General features: G+C 41.6%; 1 protein-coding gene across 2 annotated transcripts in view; it reads right to left on the reverse strand.

Annotated features, from left to right (window-relative positions):
* FRMPD2 (FERM and PDZ domain containing 2) overlaps positions 1-14,193 on the reverse strand; it is a 122,831-nt gene that overhangs the window by 41,276 nt on the left and 67,362 nt on the right. For both annotated transcript variants that reach the window (XM_074374351.1, XM_074374352.1), the window contains exons 15-16: positions 7,830-7,977; positions 1,701-1,911 (exon numbers count right to left, since the gene is read on the reverse strand). In XM_074374351.1, coding sequence (XP_074230452.1) covers positions 1,701-1,911; positions 7,830-7,977 — 359 coding nt within the window. The remainder of the gene's footprint in view (positions 1-1,700; positions 1,912-7,829; positions 7,978-14,193) is intronic.

Consider the following 14,193-nt stretch of genomic DNA (forward strand, 5'->3'; position numbering starts at 1 on the left):
GCCTCTGAAACAGCTAACGTCTAGGAAAGCGGAGCTCACTCCTGATTGGCCCATTTCCCTCACTCCTGATTGATTATTTCTCCCCCTCCTGATTGGTCCATTTCCCTCACTCCTGATTGGTTATTTCTCTCCCCCTTGATTGGTCCATTTCTACAAAGCCTTTCCTAATTAGTCAACTTTTGTTATACCTTATTTGCATATGATGTTGCAAAGTGCAGACTGACAGCCTGTAAAAGCCTGTGTAAACCTACAGACGGGGTCCAGAGCTTGGAGTGTTAACTCCTCTGGGCCCGCTGGCGTAATAAACCTGAGTTCTCCAACTCTCCGAGTACTGCTTGCTCTCTCACCCGGATCCAGGTTGCTGTCACAACTGAGCTGTAACACCAAGCTGTAACACGTTTTTCTACAACACTACATCGAGAGGTGGATTTCTGCTGCCCCAAATCTGTGCTGACCCGGGACTACTTTGACCAAGAGAATATGGCGGAAGTAATGCTGTTCCAGCTCCAGGCCCAGCCTTTAAGTAGACTGGTAGCCTCCCCTTGGGCCCTTGGAGTTCTGAGCTTCTGCATAGATGCCTGACCACCTTCCATATAGAGGCACCACATGGAGAGGGCCTGAAACAACGTGGGGAGTGAGAAGGGCCCAGCTGAGCTCACCGTCCCAGCCACCTCCACCAAGGGGCTGGGCAAGTGAAGAACACAGTCTTGGAGCCTCCAGACCAGTCCTGATGAGTCCTGTCAAGTGGAAAAAAAATCGCCCAGCCAAGCCCTGCCTAATTTCTAACCCGGTGAAACAGAAAAACAAAATGGTTGCTGTTTTTAAGCCACTCTGCTTTGGAGTTTCCTGTTACACCGCAATAGATGATTTCGCTTCATTGTTATTGAACTAGTTTGCAGTGTGTGGTGAGGCACATTTGCATCAGCAGAATTTGAAGCAATCATTTCCTAAGAATTACTTTAAGATATAGTAGATGCACTGCAATTCAAATCAATCATCCACACCCTCTTGCTGAAGCAAATGTATAACTCATTCCAAAACAGCACCTACAGCAAACTTCCATGGTCCCGGGCTGCCTGTGACTCTGTGCTATTTCTAGAACTTGCAATGTAAGTGCAGTCCACCTTCTAGGCTATTTTCAAATTTATGGATCATTGTGTCATATATAAAGCTGTGCTGATAAGCTCATTACTTTCACTTGCAAATTAAATTAGAAGCAATCCATCAACAGAAAAGGCAGCAGCAGTGTAGAGGTTAGGAGTCTGGACTCCAGGGCCAGCTGTCTGTGTTCAAATATCAAATTGGGAGGAAATAGAAATTACTCCATGGGCAGTGGGGGTTCAATGAGCTGGTGGGTCCAGTGCTTAGAACAGCACCGGGCTCATGATCAGCCCAAAAAGGCAATTGCAACGTGTTTATTTTGTCCCCTTCAATTTCATATTATCATCTAGTTCTCTCTCCGCCAAAGATAGGGAAACATACTAGGAGGTCATGGGATGTCTGCCCTATAGTATTTAGCATGGATGTGGCCCATACTCAGCCTTCGGGGAATCTCTGTGGAATCAACTGATAGACACCCAATGAATGTATACTTCCCTTAGACCTCTGACATCCTTCAAATAATTTCTTCAGCTCTGGATTATTCCAGAGCACCAAGTACATGGTGGTTTGGGCCCAGAGAACAGATGCATCCAACCCACCTGCCTCTGAGTCCCTGAGCTCCCGTCTCCTTGCTGACTTCCACGGTCAAGTTATCCAGTGACGTCTGCACCATGCCTCCTGCGGCATCCTCCAGCCTGGGTACGAACAGCGCGTTTTCTGAGCAGGACAATCTCTGAATCCAACTGAGAGGCTTGGACCGGGCCAGATGTGCAAGACTCAAATTAGCCATTTGCAAACACTTATCATAGTCTGAAATGTGGGAGAAAAAGATACAAGTAAGTACTGACAAGAGTGACACTGGCTCCATCACTCCTGTGGCTGCAACACATCCCGGGCCCCAGGTCCTGTTCCAGCTTGTCTTTGTCTGCACAGAGGGGCCTGTTTTTCTTCATGCTAGCTCGTGATTGGGTTCCTGTGATTAGCCCTGAGAATGTCACGTCTTCCTAATTAGCACTCCCTCGTGGCAGAAACCCCAGACACACAGGAAGGAGGACATGGGATGCTCCCTTTCCCCAGCAACAGACAGGACGTGGAGCCACGGATCAGATGGGCGCTCACCTGGGGGCGTCCACGCCGTGTCACGGTGCCCACAGAACCTCGTATAAAATGAAGCACCACCACCCATTCTGCTCGCCGCCTTTACAAACCACCCTCCAAAGATTGTCTTAACAAACAGGTCTGCACATTACACTCTGCCCTGTGGGATGTCACCTTTCATCTCTACACAGCTTAGCTGCCCTGGGAATAACATTTAAGATTCGATTTTCTGAAATAGGAATACATATCAGATGTGCTGCGTCTCCCAGCTTTGACACATCCCTTCCTCCCTTCATGCAGAAAGAGGTGACAAGTGATGCAAATGAAATCCCCAACATGAGACGGTGACTGTGAGTGACTCACCAGTCGCTCTTCATGTCATTCATGAGAACCTGGATTTGACAGATTCCTAAATCAACCAGGATTCATACAAAGCCCAGTTTGTAATTTGAAAAAAGGAAATGATGACTATATTCTGACCATCTATCTGTTCCTTGTTAAAACTGAGGAGGAAAGAATACTCAGGCACGTGGCGCTTGTGTGGCTCCAGTTTTATGTGTGTGTGTGTGTGTTGTGTTTGTATGTTTTGTGTGTATGTGTGCTTTGTGTGCGTGTTTGTGTGTGCGTTTTATGTGTATGTGAGTTTGTGTGCATATTTGTGTGTGTTTATGTGTATGTGTGTTTGGGGTGGTGTGTTTATGTGTGTTTTGTGCTTGTGTGTAAGTGTTTTGTGTGTGTGTGCATATCTCAAGCACAGTGAGGTACCCTCACTGAGGGCGTGTCCGTGGACATTCATTTCCCCCTTTTCCTACAGTGGCACCTGGTTCATTGCCAGGACTGTGCCCGCTGAAAAAGGTAGCCTTTAAAAAGTCCTTTTGGGGAGGATTCTGTGTCTATGAGGCACTTGGTACCATCACTCACATACGGTAGGCAGGGAAGGGAGGAGGATTCTAAGCGATCTGAATATGACCTGCAGCTTTTATACAAATTGCACGGTCTCTGACTCCAGAGACTGGACCTCAAGACACAGCAGCCAAGGCAGTAACACCCACACCAACAGCCCCCGCAAGGCACAGGCTTCTATGTGCCAGGCATGAGGGTACGCATGCTATCTGCCTTGTCTCATTTAATCCTCACAATAACCCTGTGGGGTAGATATCATTATACCCATTTTATAGATGAGGAAAAGTAAGGCTAAGAGAGAGTTAACAGTTTGCTCAAGGTCCCAGGGCTTGTTGGAGGTGGAGCAGGTCTCAGGCTCGGGTCAGCGGACTCCACAGTCCACACCAGAAAATGGACATGCTGAGGACACGATGATAAAAATGGTAACACAGGAGATTCATCTGAAGCACACCCAGCCTTCTGACTGGTCTAAAGGGACAGTGACCTCAGCCTTAATTATGATAGATATTAATACACACAGGGGGCATTCTAAGGGGAGAAAGTGGTGGCAGGCTCACAGCTCAGAGAGGTTGTGTGGGTTTCAAGGAAGCCTTTGTAGAGAGGTTAGTTTAGAGACGCAGGCAGAAGGGGGCTGTCCTCTAGGAGAGGTAGCAGAGGAGTGAGACCACCAAGAGCCTGGGTTCCAAGCGGGGCTCTGTCCCCAGCAAGAAGCTGGAGAGCATCAGGGCACCGGGGAGGAAGCTCCGTTGACAGGACAAGCCACACAGGGAGGTCTGGGAATGAGAGCCCGGATGCCAAGCACTTAGCTTCAAGCAAGACGCAGGAGGGGGCTCGTGGGGCTGGTGGGAGTGCTCTAATCATTATTAGACATCAGCTTAGTGGGCTTCGGTTGGCTGGAGAAACAGTGCAGGCAGGGTTGACTGGTAGGCAGGACAGCCAAGAGCTGATGATCTTTCAGGAACAGAAGGAAGGGGTACCAAGAATATCCCAGTGCCACTGACTTGCCAAGAAGAGTGAATGGTTTCTGTCCACAGGTCAGGGGTGACTCACAGTACAACCGTGGCACCAGCGAAGTAGAAGAGAGATATACAAATTGGTCTGGATGGCAAAGGCTGAGGTCTCAGTTAGTTACAGCGTTTCAAAAGCACAGACACCTAGGGCCGTAAGGAAGAGGGAACCAGCCCAAGATCCCGGCAGCCACTGCAGGTCTGTGGAGTCTTAACAGCCATAAGTTCATGGAAAGTCCACAAGCATCCCTGAAGGCCCCCGCCACCCATCTGAAACGGCTGAGAAAGAGCCCGTGGTCCCACTCTGCGATGCTGACACATCCAGCCTGATTTAGTCCTGAAATTACACACTTGCAAAAGCCGGGTAATTTTTCTCTCCCCGTGTCAAATAAGACTATAAAATAATATGCTTGTTGAGACAATTCACAGAAGAATGACTGAGAAACATTTGGAAAATGTCCAACTTCTCAACAATCAAAGAAAGGCCAAATGAAACAACACAGAGAAATCATTTTTCCCTATGAAGTGAACCAAGAGAAACATGATAAAATCAATTCCAGCAAGGATTTGGTGAAACAGGCACAATGACACTGAACATGGGAATGACTTACTCGGGAAACAGCAAGGACCTTAAAAATGTCCCAGCCTTTGCCCCCCAAATCTAACCGAGATCTAGCTTAAAGAAATAATAGAAGGTACAGAACACTTTTCTTCCAATGGTGTTTACTGCAATGCTATTTATAATATTAAAAAATGAAAAGCAAACTTAAAATCAAAATAGAGGAATAATTAAGTAAATGATTGCATTTCCACAAGAATCATCCATTCATTCATTCAAAAACACATGTATTAACCACCTCCCACCTGACACGCCTCTGTTCCATGCTGGAACCGTAAAGGTAGTGGGACACTGTCCCTGCCCTCCAGGAACTCCCAGTCTACTGCAGACTGGAAGCAGGCGTATCTACAAATAAAAGGGGCAGGACATTACAGATCAGAAGATGGAGTCTGCACAAAAGAGGGAGTGGTCAATTCCACCTGGGAAGGGAGTGGGGGGGGCAGTCAATCAGGAGGGACTTCCAGGAGGAGGTTGTCCTGGACCTTATTCTTGGAGAATCAGACTCATCTGGGTAGTCTGAGCCTGGAAGCGGGCAGGTACAGCATGGCAGGCAGAGGCCATATTGAGCACAAAGACCCAGGAATCTGAGACATTCTCAGGCGTCCAGCAGCCTTCAAGCAAGCATACAGTGTAGCTCGAGGGAAAAGTGGGAGAGTCATGGCAAGAAACAAGTCAGGCTTGGGGCCAGATTGGGGAGAGTCTGACTTGCCATCCTAAGAAGTCTGGGCTTGTCCCTGCAGGCAGCAGAGAGCCACTGACAAATTTTCAGTGTGGAAGAACGTGACTGGATTGGCCTTTTTGAAAGGTGCCTGTGAAGGCTGAGATTAGGACGAGTTAGAGCGAACACGACTCCCAGCAGAAAGCCCATTTGAGAGCACTTGGTGACAGGTTGGGTGGGAAGAGAGGGTGCAGCCCCAGATCGTCCCAGTTTCTCGAAAGGTGGGTGGGTGGTCTCATTTGAACAAGATGAAGACCATGGTGAAGGGAGCCGAGTGGGAGGGTGAGATCAGATGAGTTTGAGGACCATGTGGGACCATCAGGGGGAGATGGCCAGCTCTCAGCTGGACGTAATCCTTGAAAACAGTGACTGCAGAGAGACTTTCTCATTGGAAGAAATTTTTTCAAAGGCAATAGGTACATGAAAAGATGTTCAACGTGCCTAATCATCAGGGAAGTAAAAACACATCAAAACCACAATTAGATACCACCTGCACCTGTTGGCATGACTATCATCAAGAAGACAAGAAATAACAAGTGTTGGGGAGGATGTGGGAAAAAGGAAACATTTGTACACTGCTGGTGGGTATGTAAATTGATACAGCTATTATGACAAACAGTATGGAATTTCTTCAAAAAATTAAAAATAGAACTACCGTATGATCTGGCAATTCCACATCTGGGTATATATCTCCGAAGGAAATGAAAACACTGAGACTAACTGGAAATGAAAACAGTAACCCCCATGTTCATTACAGCGTTATTCACAACAGCCAAGATGGGAAAACAACCTAAGTGTTCCTCAATGGATGAACAGAAAAATAGAATGTAATACACACACACACACACACACACACACACACAGGTATCATTCAGCCATTAAAAAAGAGAAGAAATTGTCATTTTCAATAACATGGATTGACCTTGAGGGCATTATGCAAAATGAAATAAGATAAAGATAAATACTGTATGTTCTCACTTATATGAGATGGTAAAAAAAGCTGAACTCACAGAAATAGAGTAGAATGGTTCTTGCCAGGGGCTGAGGGCTGAGGGAACTGAGGAAATGATGGTCAAAGGGCATAAACTCCCAGGTATAAGATGACCAAGTTCTGGGGATCTAATGCATCCCATGGTGACTATAGTTAACGATGCTATATTATATACTTGAAAGTAAAGAGAGTCGATCTTAAATGTTACTACCACAAAAAGAATGGTAATTGTGTGACAGGATGTGTTAACTACCTTATTGTGGTAATCAATTTGCAATACATATATGTATCAAATCATCACATTGTACACCTTAAACATGTCAATAATTTTGAAGCTGAGAAAATAAAACAAAATAAAATGAAATAACAGCCACCCCAAAAAAGAAAGAAGAAAAATTGTCTAAAATAATCCTTGTAGTACAAATGTTAGATTCCCATAAACTCCTATGATGGTAGAATTCGCAGTTTGAAAAAAAATAGTATAATATGAGCAAAAGAGGCTTAAAAGGACTAATTTTACCACTAAGCCCATGGAATGTTTATGAATATTTAATGTTCACTGATACCAGGCAATAAAATCATTGATGATGTTTCACACGGGGTCTCGGCAATAGCAGGTAAGACATAATCAATTTACAGTCACCATCTCCATCATGGAAGTACTACTCTGTGATTTCAATAAAATATTTATATATTTATTTGGTTTTGCAGCAAAGACTATGCCAGCTTTATCTTCTGTATTTGGTTCTGCCTCTGAATGCTCCATGATTTTGTTTCCTAGTTGATCCCCTGAGCCAGGACCCCAGGGCCCAGTGACACAGCTCCCCTGTGAATTGGTCAGCACCAAACAAAACACCCATGAGCAGGAGGTACTGTGACTTATTCCCCTGGAGCCATGAATGCCAGACATGCCTTCTAGAGCTAAAAGCAGCGCGCGCACGCACACACACACACACACACAACCCTGTTGGAGTGCAGCAAAACCTGCCAGACAGCCAGCTGCTCAACTGAGGACACCGAGGCTCAGAGAGGGCAAGGAGCTATCCAAAGTCACACAGCAAGTAAGTGGCACTGCTCTGACTCTACTGGACTGGACTCCAGGGTCCACATTTCAAGCCCAGGGTTCCCAAAGGTTCATGTGCATCCAGATCACCTGGGTTCTTTTTCAAATGCAGATTCTGATTCAGGAGCCTGAAACTCTGCACCCCTAGCAAGCTCCCAGGCGATGCGTATGCAGAGACCACTCTGAATACGGATGAGCGAAACCACTATGTTATATTGTTCCCTTTTGTAACTGAAGAAGAAACAATGGCGAGAGATCAACAGCACACGTGATATATCCCAGCACTCAAAGCCAGACCTCACTAGACTGAGAAGATAGTGTCTACTCACCAGGTGTAACTCCGGGAGAGCTCATCTGAGCGTTAAACCCATGCTGGGCGCAGCAGAGTCCCAGTAAATATTTACAGGTCTTGGCTGAATCGGTGACAAATGTGTGCTTTTTCCCAGTGATGCTGCTTGTGATGATGAACTTCTTTCGCTGAAGGAAGCAAACACAGACTTTAATGTATCGATCATCCTTACCCATCCACGGAAGCACAACTATCCAGAAAATAACCAAACGCGGAGCCATCAGTTGGATACGAATAGACTAGGCATCCAGAGGTACTTGGCAGATGTTGCCTGACTACGGCCCGATATTTTTTCTTAGACCAAAGACAATCCCTTTTTTTTTTTTTTTAAATTTTTCCCTTCATTCATAAATCAAATGTTTGTTTATTAGGCATTTGCTATCTGCCAAGGAGTGTGCTAGCTGGAAAGAATGTGAAATGTGTTCACTACATGCTTGGCCCTCAGCAAGGAGTGAATATAATCCTCAATGTGCATTTTGGGGTTTTTGCATCTTTTTTTTTTTTTTGAAGTATAGTCAGTTACAGTGTGCCAATTTCTGGTGTACAGCATAATGTTTCAGTCACACATATACATATATATAGTTGTTTTCATATTCTTTTTCATTAAAGGTTACTATGAGATATTGAATAAAGTTCCCTGTGCTACATGGAAGAAATTTGTTTTTATCTATTTTTATATATAGTAGTTCATATTTGCAAATCTTGAGCTCTCAGTTTATCCCTTCCCACCCCGCTCTCCCCCAGTAACCATAAGACCATTTACTATGTCTGTGAGTCTGTTTCTGTTTTGTAGATGAGTTCATTAGTGGCTTCTTTTTTCTTTTTTCAGATTCCACATATGAGTGATATCCTATGGTATTTTTGTTTCTCTTTCTGGCTTACTTCACTTAGAATAACGATCTCCACGTCCATCCATGTTGCTGCAAATGGCATTATATCATTCTTTTTTATGGCTGAGTAGTATTCCATTGTAAATTTTTTTTTTTTTCCACAGCTTCTTTATCCAGTCATCTGTCGATGGACATTTAGGCTGTTTCCATGTCTTGGCTATTGTATATAGTGCTGCTGTGAACATTGAGGTGCATGTATCTTTTCAAATTAGAGTTCCCTCTGGATATATGCCCAGGAGTGGGATTGCTGGATCATATGGTAAGTCTGTTTTTAGTTTTTTGAGGAATCTCCATACTGTTTTTCATAGTGGCTGTACCAAACTATATCCCCACCAACAGCATAGGAGTGTTGCCTTTTCTCCACACCCTCTCCAGCATTTATCATTTGTGGATGATGGTTTTTAATGATGGTCATTCTGACTGGTGTGAGGTAATACCTCATTGTAGTTTCAATTTGCATTTCTCTGATAACTAGTGATCTCAATTTGAAAGGCCAGTAAATATACCTGTAATTTTCATTGTACAAAATCCCAGAAGTTGAAGGTACAATCTCAGCTAGCAGGGTTACAGAAAAGACAAAAGCACATATGTATTTTCATTTTTCATGGTATTATGTGCCAGGATCTGTTCTGAGTGTTTTCTGGGTATTGATTCATTTCATCCTCAAAGCTACAGAACAAAGGAGGCACCATCATTATGCTCTTTCTACAGATGAGGGACCAGACCAAGACTTCTCAGAATGCAGCAGGAATTGAGGTCACATCACATCATAAATGTGCTTCCCCACATTTATACCGTCAAAGCCCACACGTATCTATTTAAAAAAATGATCCACACACAAAGTGATATTTGCACAGCTCACTGGGATACACTGGAGAGGATTATCTATATGGGGTTAGGTTATCTGTAGGGAAAAAAATTCTTGGAACAAAATCTGTAACTTTTACCAATATATAATTCTAAATAAGAACAATAAAATACAAAGTAGGAGAGATTATATTATATATAAATTTATATATAACTTCCAAATAAAATCTCTATTCTACATATTTCAGTAAGAACCTTGAGTTTGCTCCTACAAGGTCAACTATAAATGCAGGGTTTATGCTTGAAAGGGCTCCCTGAATCCCATGATCCTTTTTAATACTTATCCCTTTTAATTCATGAGAGTCAGCAATCCCAAGAAACTCCATTCACACAGTCAGATATTAACAAAAGGCAGATAACTATTCATTGCTTTTCCTTCAAGAAACTCCTTTTTATCATTAACCTAATTTCAAATAATTTGAGCATTCTCTAAATATTCTTTTCTTTTATTAACAGTGTTGACCCTCCTTATATGAATGTGAATGGATTTTGAATCCAATTGAACTCTACTATATTTAATATTTTTTCATATAATGTGTTTTCTCAAACATTCATAGATGCTGTCCTACCAGCTTTAATAATTCTTCCTTAGTATTCAAATTATAATAATACCTAAACTCCACTGGCTTTATGCACAGTGTTCCAAAGTGGAATATTTGCTTAGAATCCATCCACTTTGTCAGTATGCACTGATATGTTTTTGTATAGTCTTGACAATTTTATATCAAGTTCATTCGGGTATTAAAAATTTTTAGATAAGTAAGTCATTTAAAAAAATTGAATAACTCTTACAGACATAGAAAACAAACTTATGGTTACCAATGGGGAAGGGGAGGGTGGAGAGGGATAAATTGAGAGTTCAGGATTTGTAGACAGTAACTGTGAATACAAAATAAACAAGGTCCTGCTGTATAGCACAGGGAACAATATTCAATACCTTGTAATGGCCTACAATGAGAAAGAATATAAAAAGGTATTTATGTATATATATGTGTGTGTGTGTGTGTCATTAGGCTGTACACCGGAAATTAACACAATATTATAAATCAACTATACTTCAATTACAAAAATAAAACTAAATTAAATTAATGTCATCTTTTCCTAAGCTTTGAATTATTAAACAATTTATTGAGTGCCAAAAAATCAAATAACTCTTCTTTAACAAATCTGAAAAGAGAATCATTCACAAACACACACACACATGCCAATCTTTCTTCCAGCTCATAAACTCTTGGCAAACTCTTGTCCTTTTGGACATCAGCGCTCTAAGGTATTAGACACCCCAGGGAGTAGAATTTTGATTTCTTTTCTTGGCATAAAGCTGACAACAGTCTTGACTGTAGTGATTTGGATTTTTTTTTCCATTTTGATAACATCATTTAATGGGAAATTCAAATCTGCAGGCCAGCTTTCACAGCGGCTTGGTGCTCTATGAATAAGACGACGTATAACTTGAATCTCAGGGCTTTCAGCACAAGTGCGAAAAATTTATTTACATCCCTGTTGTTGCGGAACAAAAATACTTGGTGCTTCTGTAACCGCATGTTTGTTTCAAAGCATCAGATCACCATTTCAAATATTTCATCCCCAGTAGTTTTATTGTCATTGCTGTTTTTTCACAGGCTCATTTGTTTGATTTGACACATCCCTGCAGAATAATAATATTCTTCCAGATAGAGGCGGATGTGCCATGAAGCTAAGGAAGCCAAAGTTCTAGCTCCCTACTTGGAAGGCCGTTTCCAGGGAGGGTCCTGGCAATCGACGTCTTCATGTGTTCTTACAAAATGTGGAAAGTAAGGTGCTTTCACCACAATCCATTACGACCATTGACTCTTCTTTCTGCTGCAACTGATTCTTACTTTTCTCGCCTTAGGTAACGTTGCATGGTGGGGAAGCAGAGCTCACTAAGGAGAAGTCGAGATGGGGCTACATTTTGTGCAGATTTAATGGGATTTATTTATGCGGTTTGCAGTCTCTTCTGCAATAGTTTATTGTCAGGCATCCCAGAATACTCCTTCCACTGGACCAACTCACCCAAAGTCTCAGCATAAAGATACAGGACCAATGGCCATATGAAATTGACCATGCCCTACAGTACCCAGCACCGGAAGTATGCGGCCTCAGCCCAGGAGGAGCACGAGGTTTGACATGCACAGACCCAGAGGCCAGTCTGGGAGAAATATTTTTAATCATCAGAAATGGAAAACTAATTTAAGTCTCAAAAACACCTAATTAAGTGGAAGTTTTATCCTAGTAGGGATATACTTTATAATTGCATATCTTGCATTGCCAATATAGCACACAGTTTTGTTTTTTTTTTTTCTTTTCTTGATGGATTCACACAATATGGAATTTTCTGGTTGTTCTGTGTTGGTAGCACAGAAACCTGTAGCAGCACCACAAAGAGCAAGTACGTCTCAGTTGCAAAGCTGCGTGTTTTATGCATCTTATCAATAATAAAAACAACTTTCAATCAGCCTCGCTAGGAGAAAGACTAAATTATGTTTCTCTCCTCTGTAGAGAAAATGACATTATAAAGTATCACATAGAAAAGTAATCAGAGCGTATGCCACCAAAAATTTGAAAGAAAAAAAAATTATAGAGTTGATCAGGGAGTTCATTAATTAGAATATTACTTTTTGAGCTTCTGTGATTTTGCGGTAGTTGTTCAAGCTTTTTTAAATTCACAAGTTGTGGTAATTTCTTTTCTCATTTGAAATGAACAGTCACCTTAAAACCTTGTTTGTATTTGGAACTTGACATTCTTGCTCTTAAAGAGAGCCCTGCAGAGCCTGGATTCTCCCAGCTTTCATGGATTTCTCTTCAGACATTTTAACTAGTGCTAATAGCCAAGAGCAGTTATTTACACGGGTGGGGTCCTGGTTCTACAATGAACGCTTTCTAGATTGAAGAGGCTTCTGAAATGATGTCTCTGTCATAGACAGGCGGCCAGTGCACCTACAAATCACGCTCGTTGAAAAAATGGCATTTTTCTCTCCTTTCTTTGCTACTTCTCTCCAGGCTGACAAAAAAAAAAAAAAAAAAAAAAGAACGTCTGCAATTGTTTGAAGCATTTTGGCTTCTGCTGTTAATTGGGCAAATTTGAAACCAGTTTCCTGAGCTCATTCTTGAATGGTTCCTGGAGTTCCCATATTTTGCTTGCAGAAGCTTGAGGAGTTCAAGTCATTTTCTGTGTAAGATGCCTGGTTTATGGCAAGAAGATGATGATGTCACTTTCCAGGATGAATTTTCCATTAAAAAAGGAACTTTATGCTGAGGAAGAGGCTGATCATCAGAACATGGAAATCCTAATTAATGACAAGGGTGTTTTTAAGCTACTAGGTTTGTTTGGAGAAAATTTGCAGCTTTAATCAAGAAATTGTCTGTGGTCATGGGGAAAATAAATATCTGTAAAACTTAAATCAACTTAAATATAAAATACTTTGGGGACTGTTACATTTTATGGCTTCAAAGAACTCTATTTTTCAAAATTACTCTGTAGGTTGTCTGCATTTTTACAAATGTCTTAAAACAACTTACACTGAGAATTCTGAACAATTAAACATGAGATAAAGAAAAAAAGGAAGTAATGATGCAATAGTATTGCATAAATTCAACAATTAAAATTCTTCAAATAATCTTTCAGTTGAATTAAAGTAATCTGACTCATTAAAATTCTGAAACATTCACAAATATAAATATCAAGTATTTTTACAGAAGGTCAGAAATATTTGGGGCAAAGTCAGTTTCCTGATATTATAAAGGCCACTTTAATGAACTCAATTAAATTATGCTCAATCATCATTTATTTTTAGATGTAAGCTTTTTTCCCTAAAGACAAACAATACTTTATTGTGAAATCCTATCAAGAATCATACTTTAACAATATGTTAACTTCAACAGCTAAGATGGAAAAAACACAAGAAACACTGAGAAAAAGAATAAAACTGATTACGTCCTACTTAGGGAACTCGAACATCAGATAATGATGACAAAAACCAAAACAAAAGAATCAGGTAATGGGAAAAAAAAAAAAAAAAAAAAAAAAAAAGCTCTAGTTAGTGTGAAAAAATTTTAAAACCACAAGAAAAATTAAGAAAAGAAAGAAAAACTAAAATTTCTCCTGGGCCACAAGTCACAAAACTTTATGTTTGATAATGAAATCACTGCTGAAGTAACAGCATACTGACTGGGATGACCGACCCACAGGACAGGAGGGGACATTACCTACTAGAACATTAATCTGCTCTGGGGACACACATGTTTTTGATGCCACATTTACTGTAAATAAATTCAGGAACTATAAATACTCCAGCGAGTGGTGTTCAAACGTTATTTCAAACATTGTACGTTTAATAGGGGTTTTGGGGGTGGGGGCGTTAAAATAAGGCTTTTATAGTTTCAATAGCTGTCAAAGATTTGCACACTTGTAGTCCACGGGAGACAGGCCGGATGCCTGGGCACAATGTGTACAAAGGGAAAATTAAAATACAAGGAAAATGTTTCAAAACTTTACAGACTTCACTGCACCCGCAATATACACTCTCCTCCCCCATCCCCCACCTCCGTCCTTGCTCTCAACATCAG

The sequence above is a fragment of the Camelus bactrianus genome, chromosome 11 (assembly GCF_048773025.1).
Source record: "Camelus bactrianus isolate YW-2024 breed Bactrian camel chromosome 11, ASM4877302v1, whole genome shotgun sequence".
NCBI lineage: Eukaryota > Metazoa > Chordata > Mammalia > Artiodactyla > Camelidae > Camelus > Camelus bactrianus.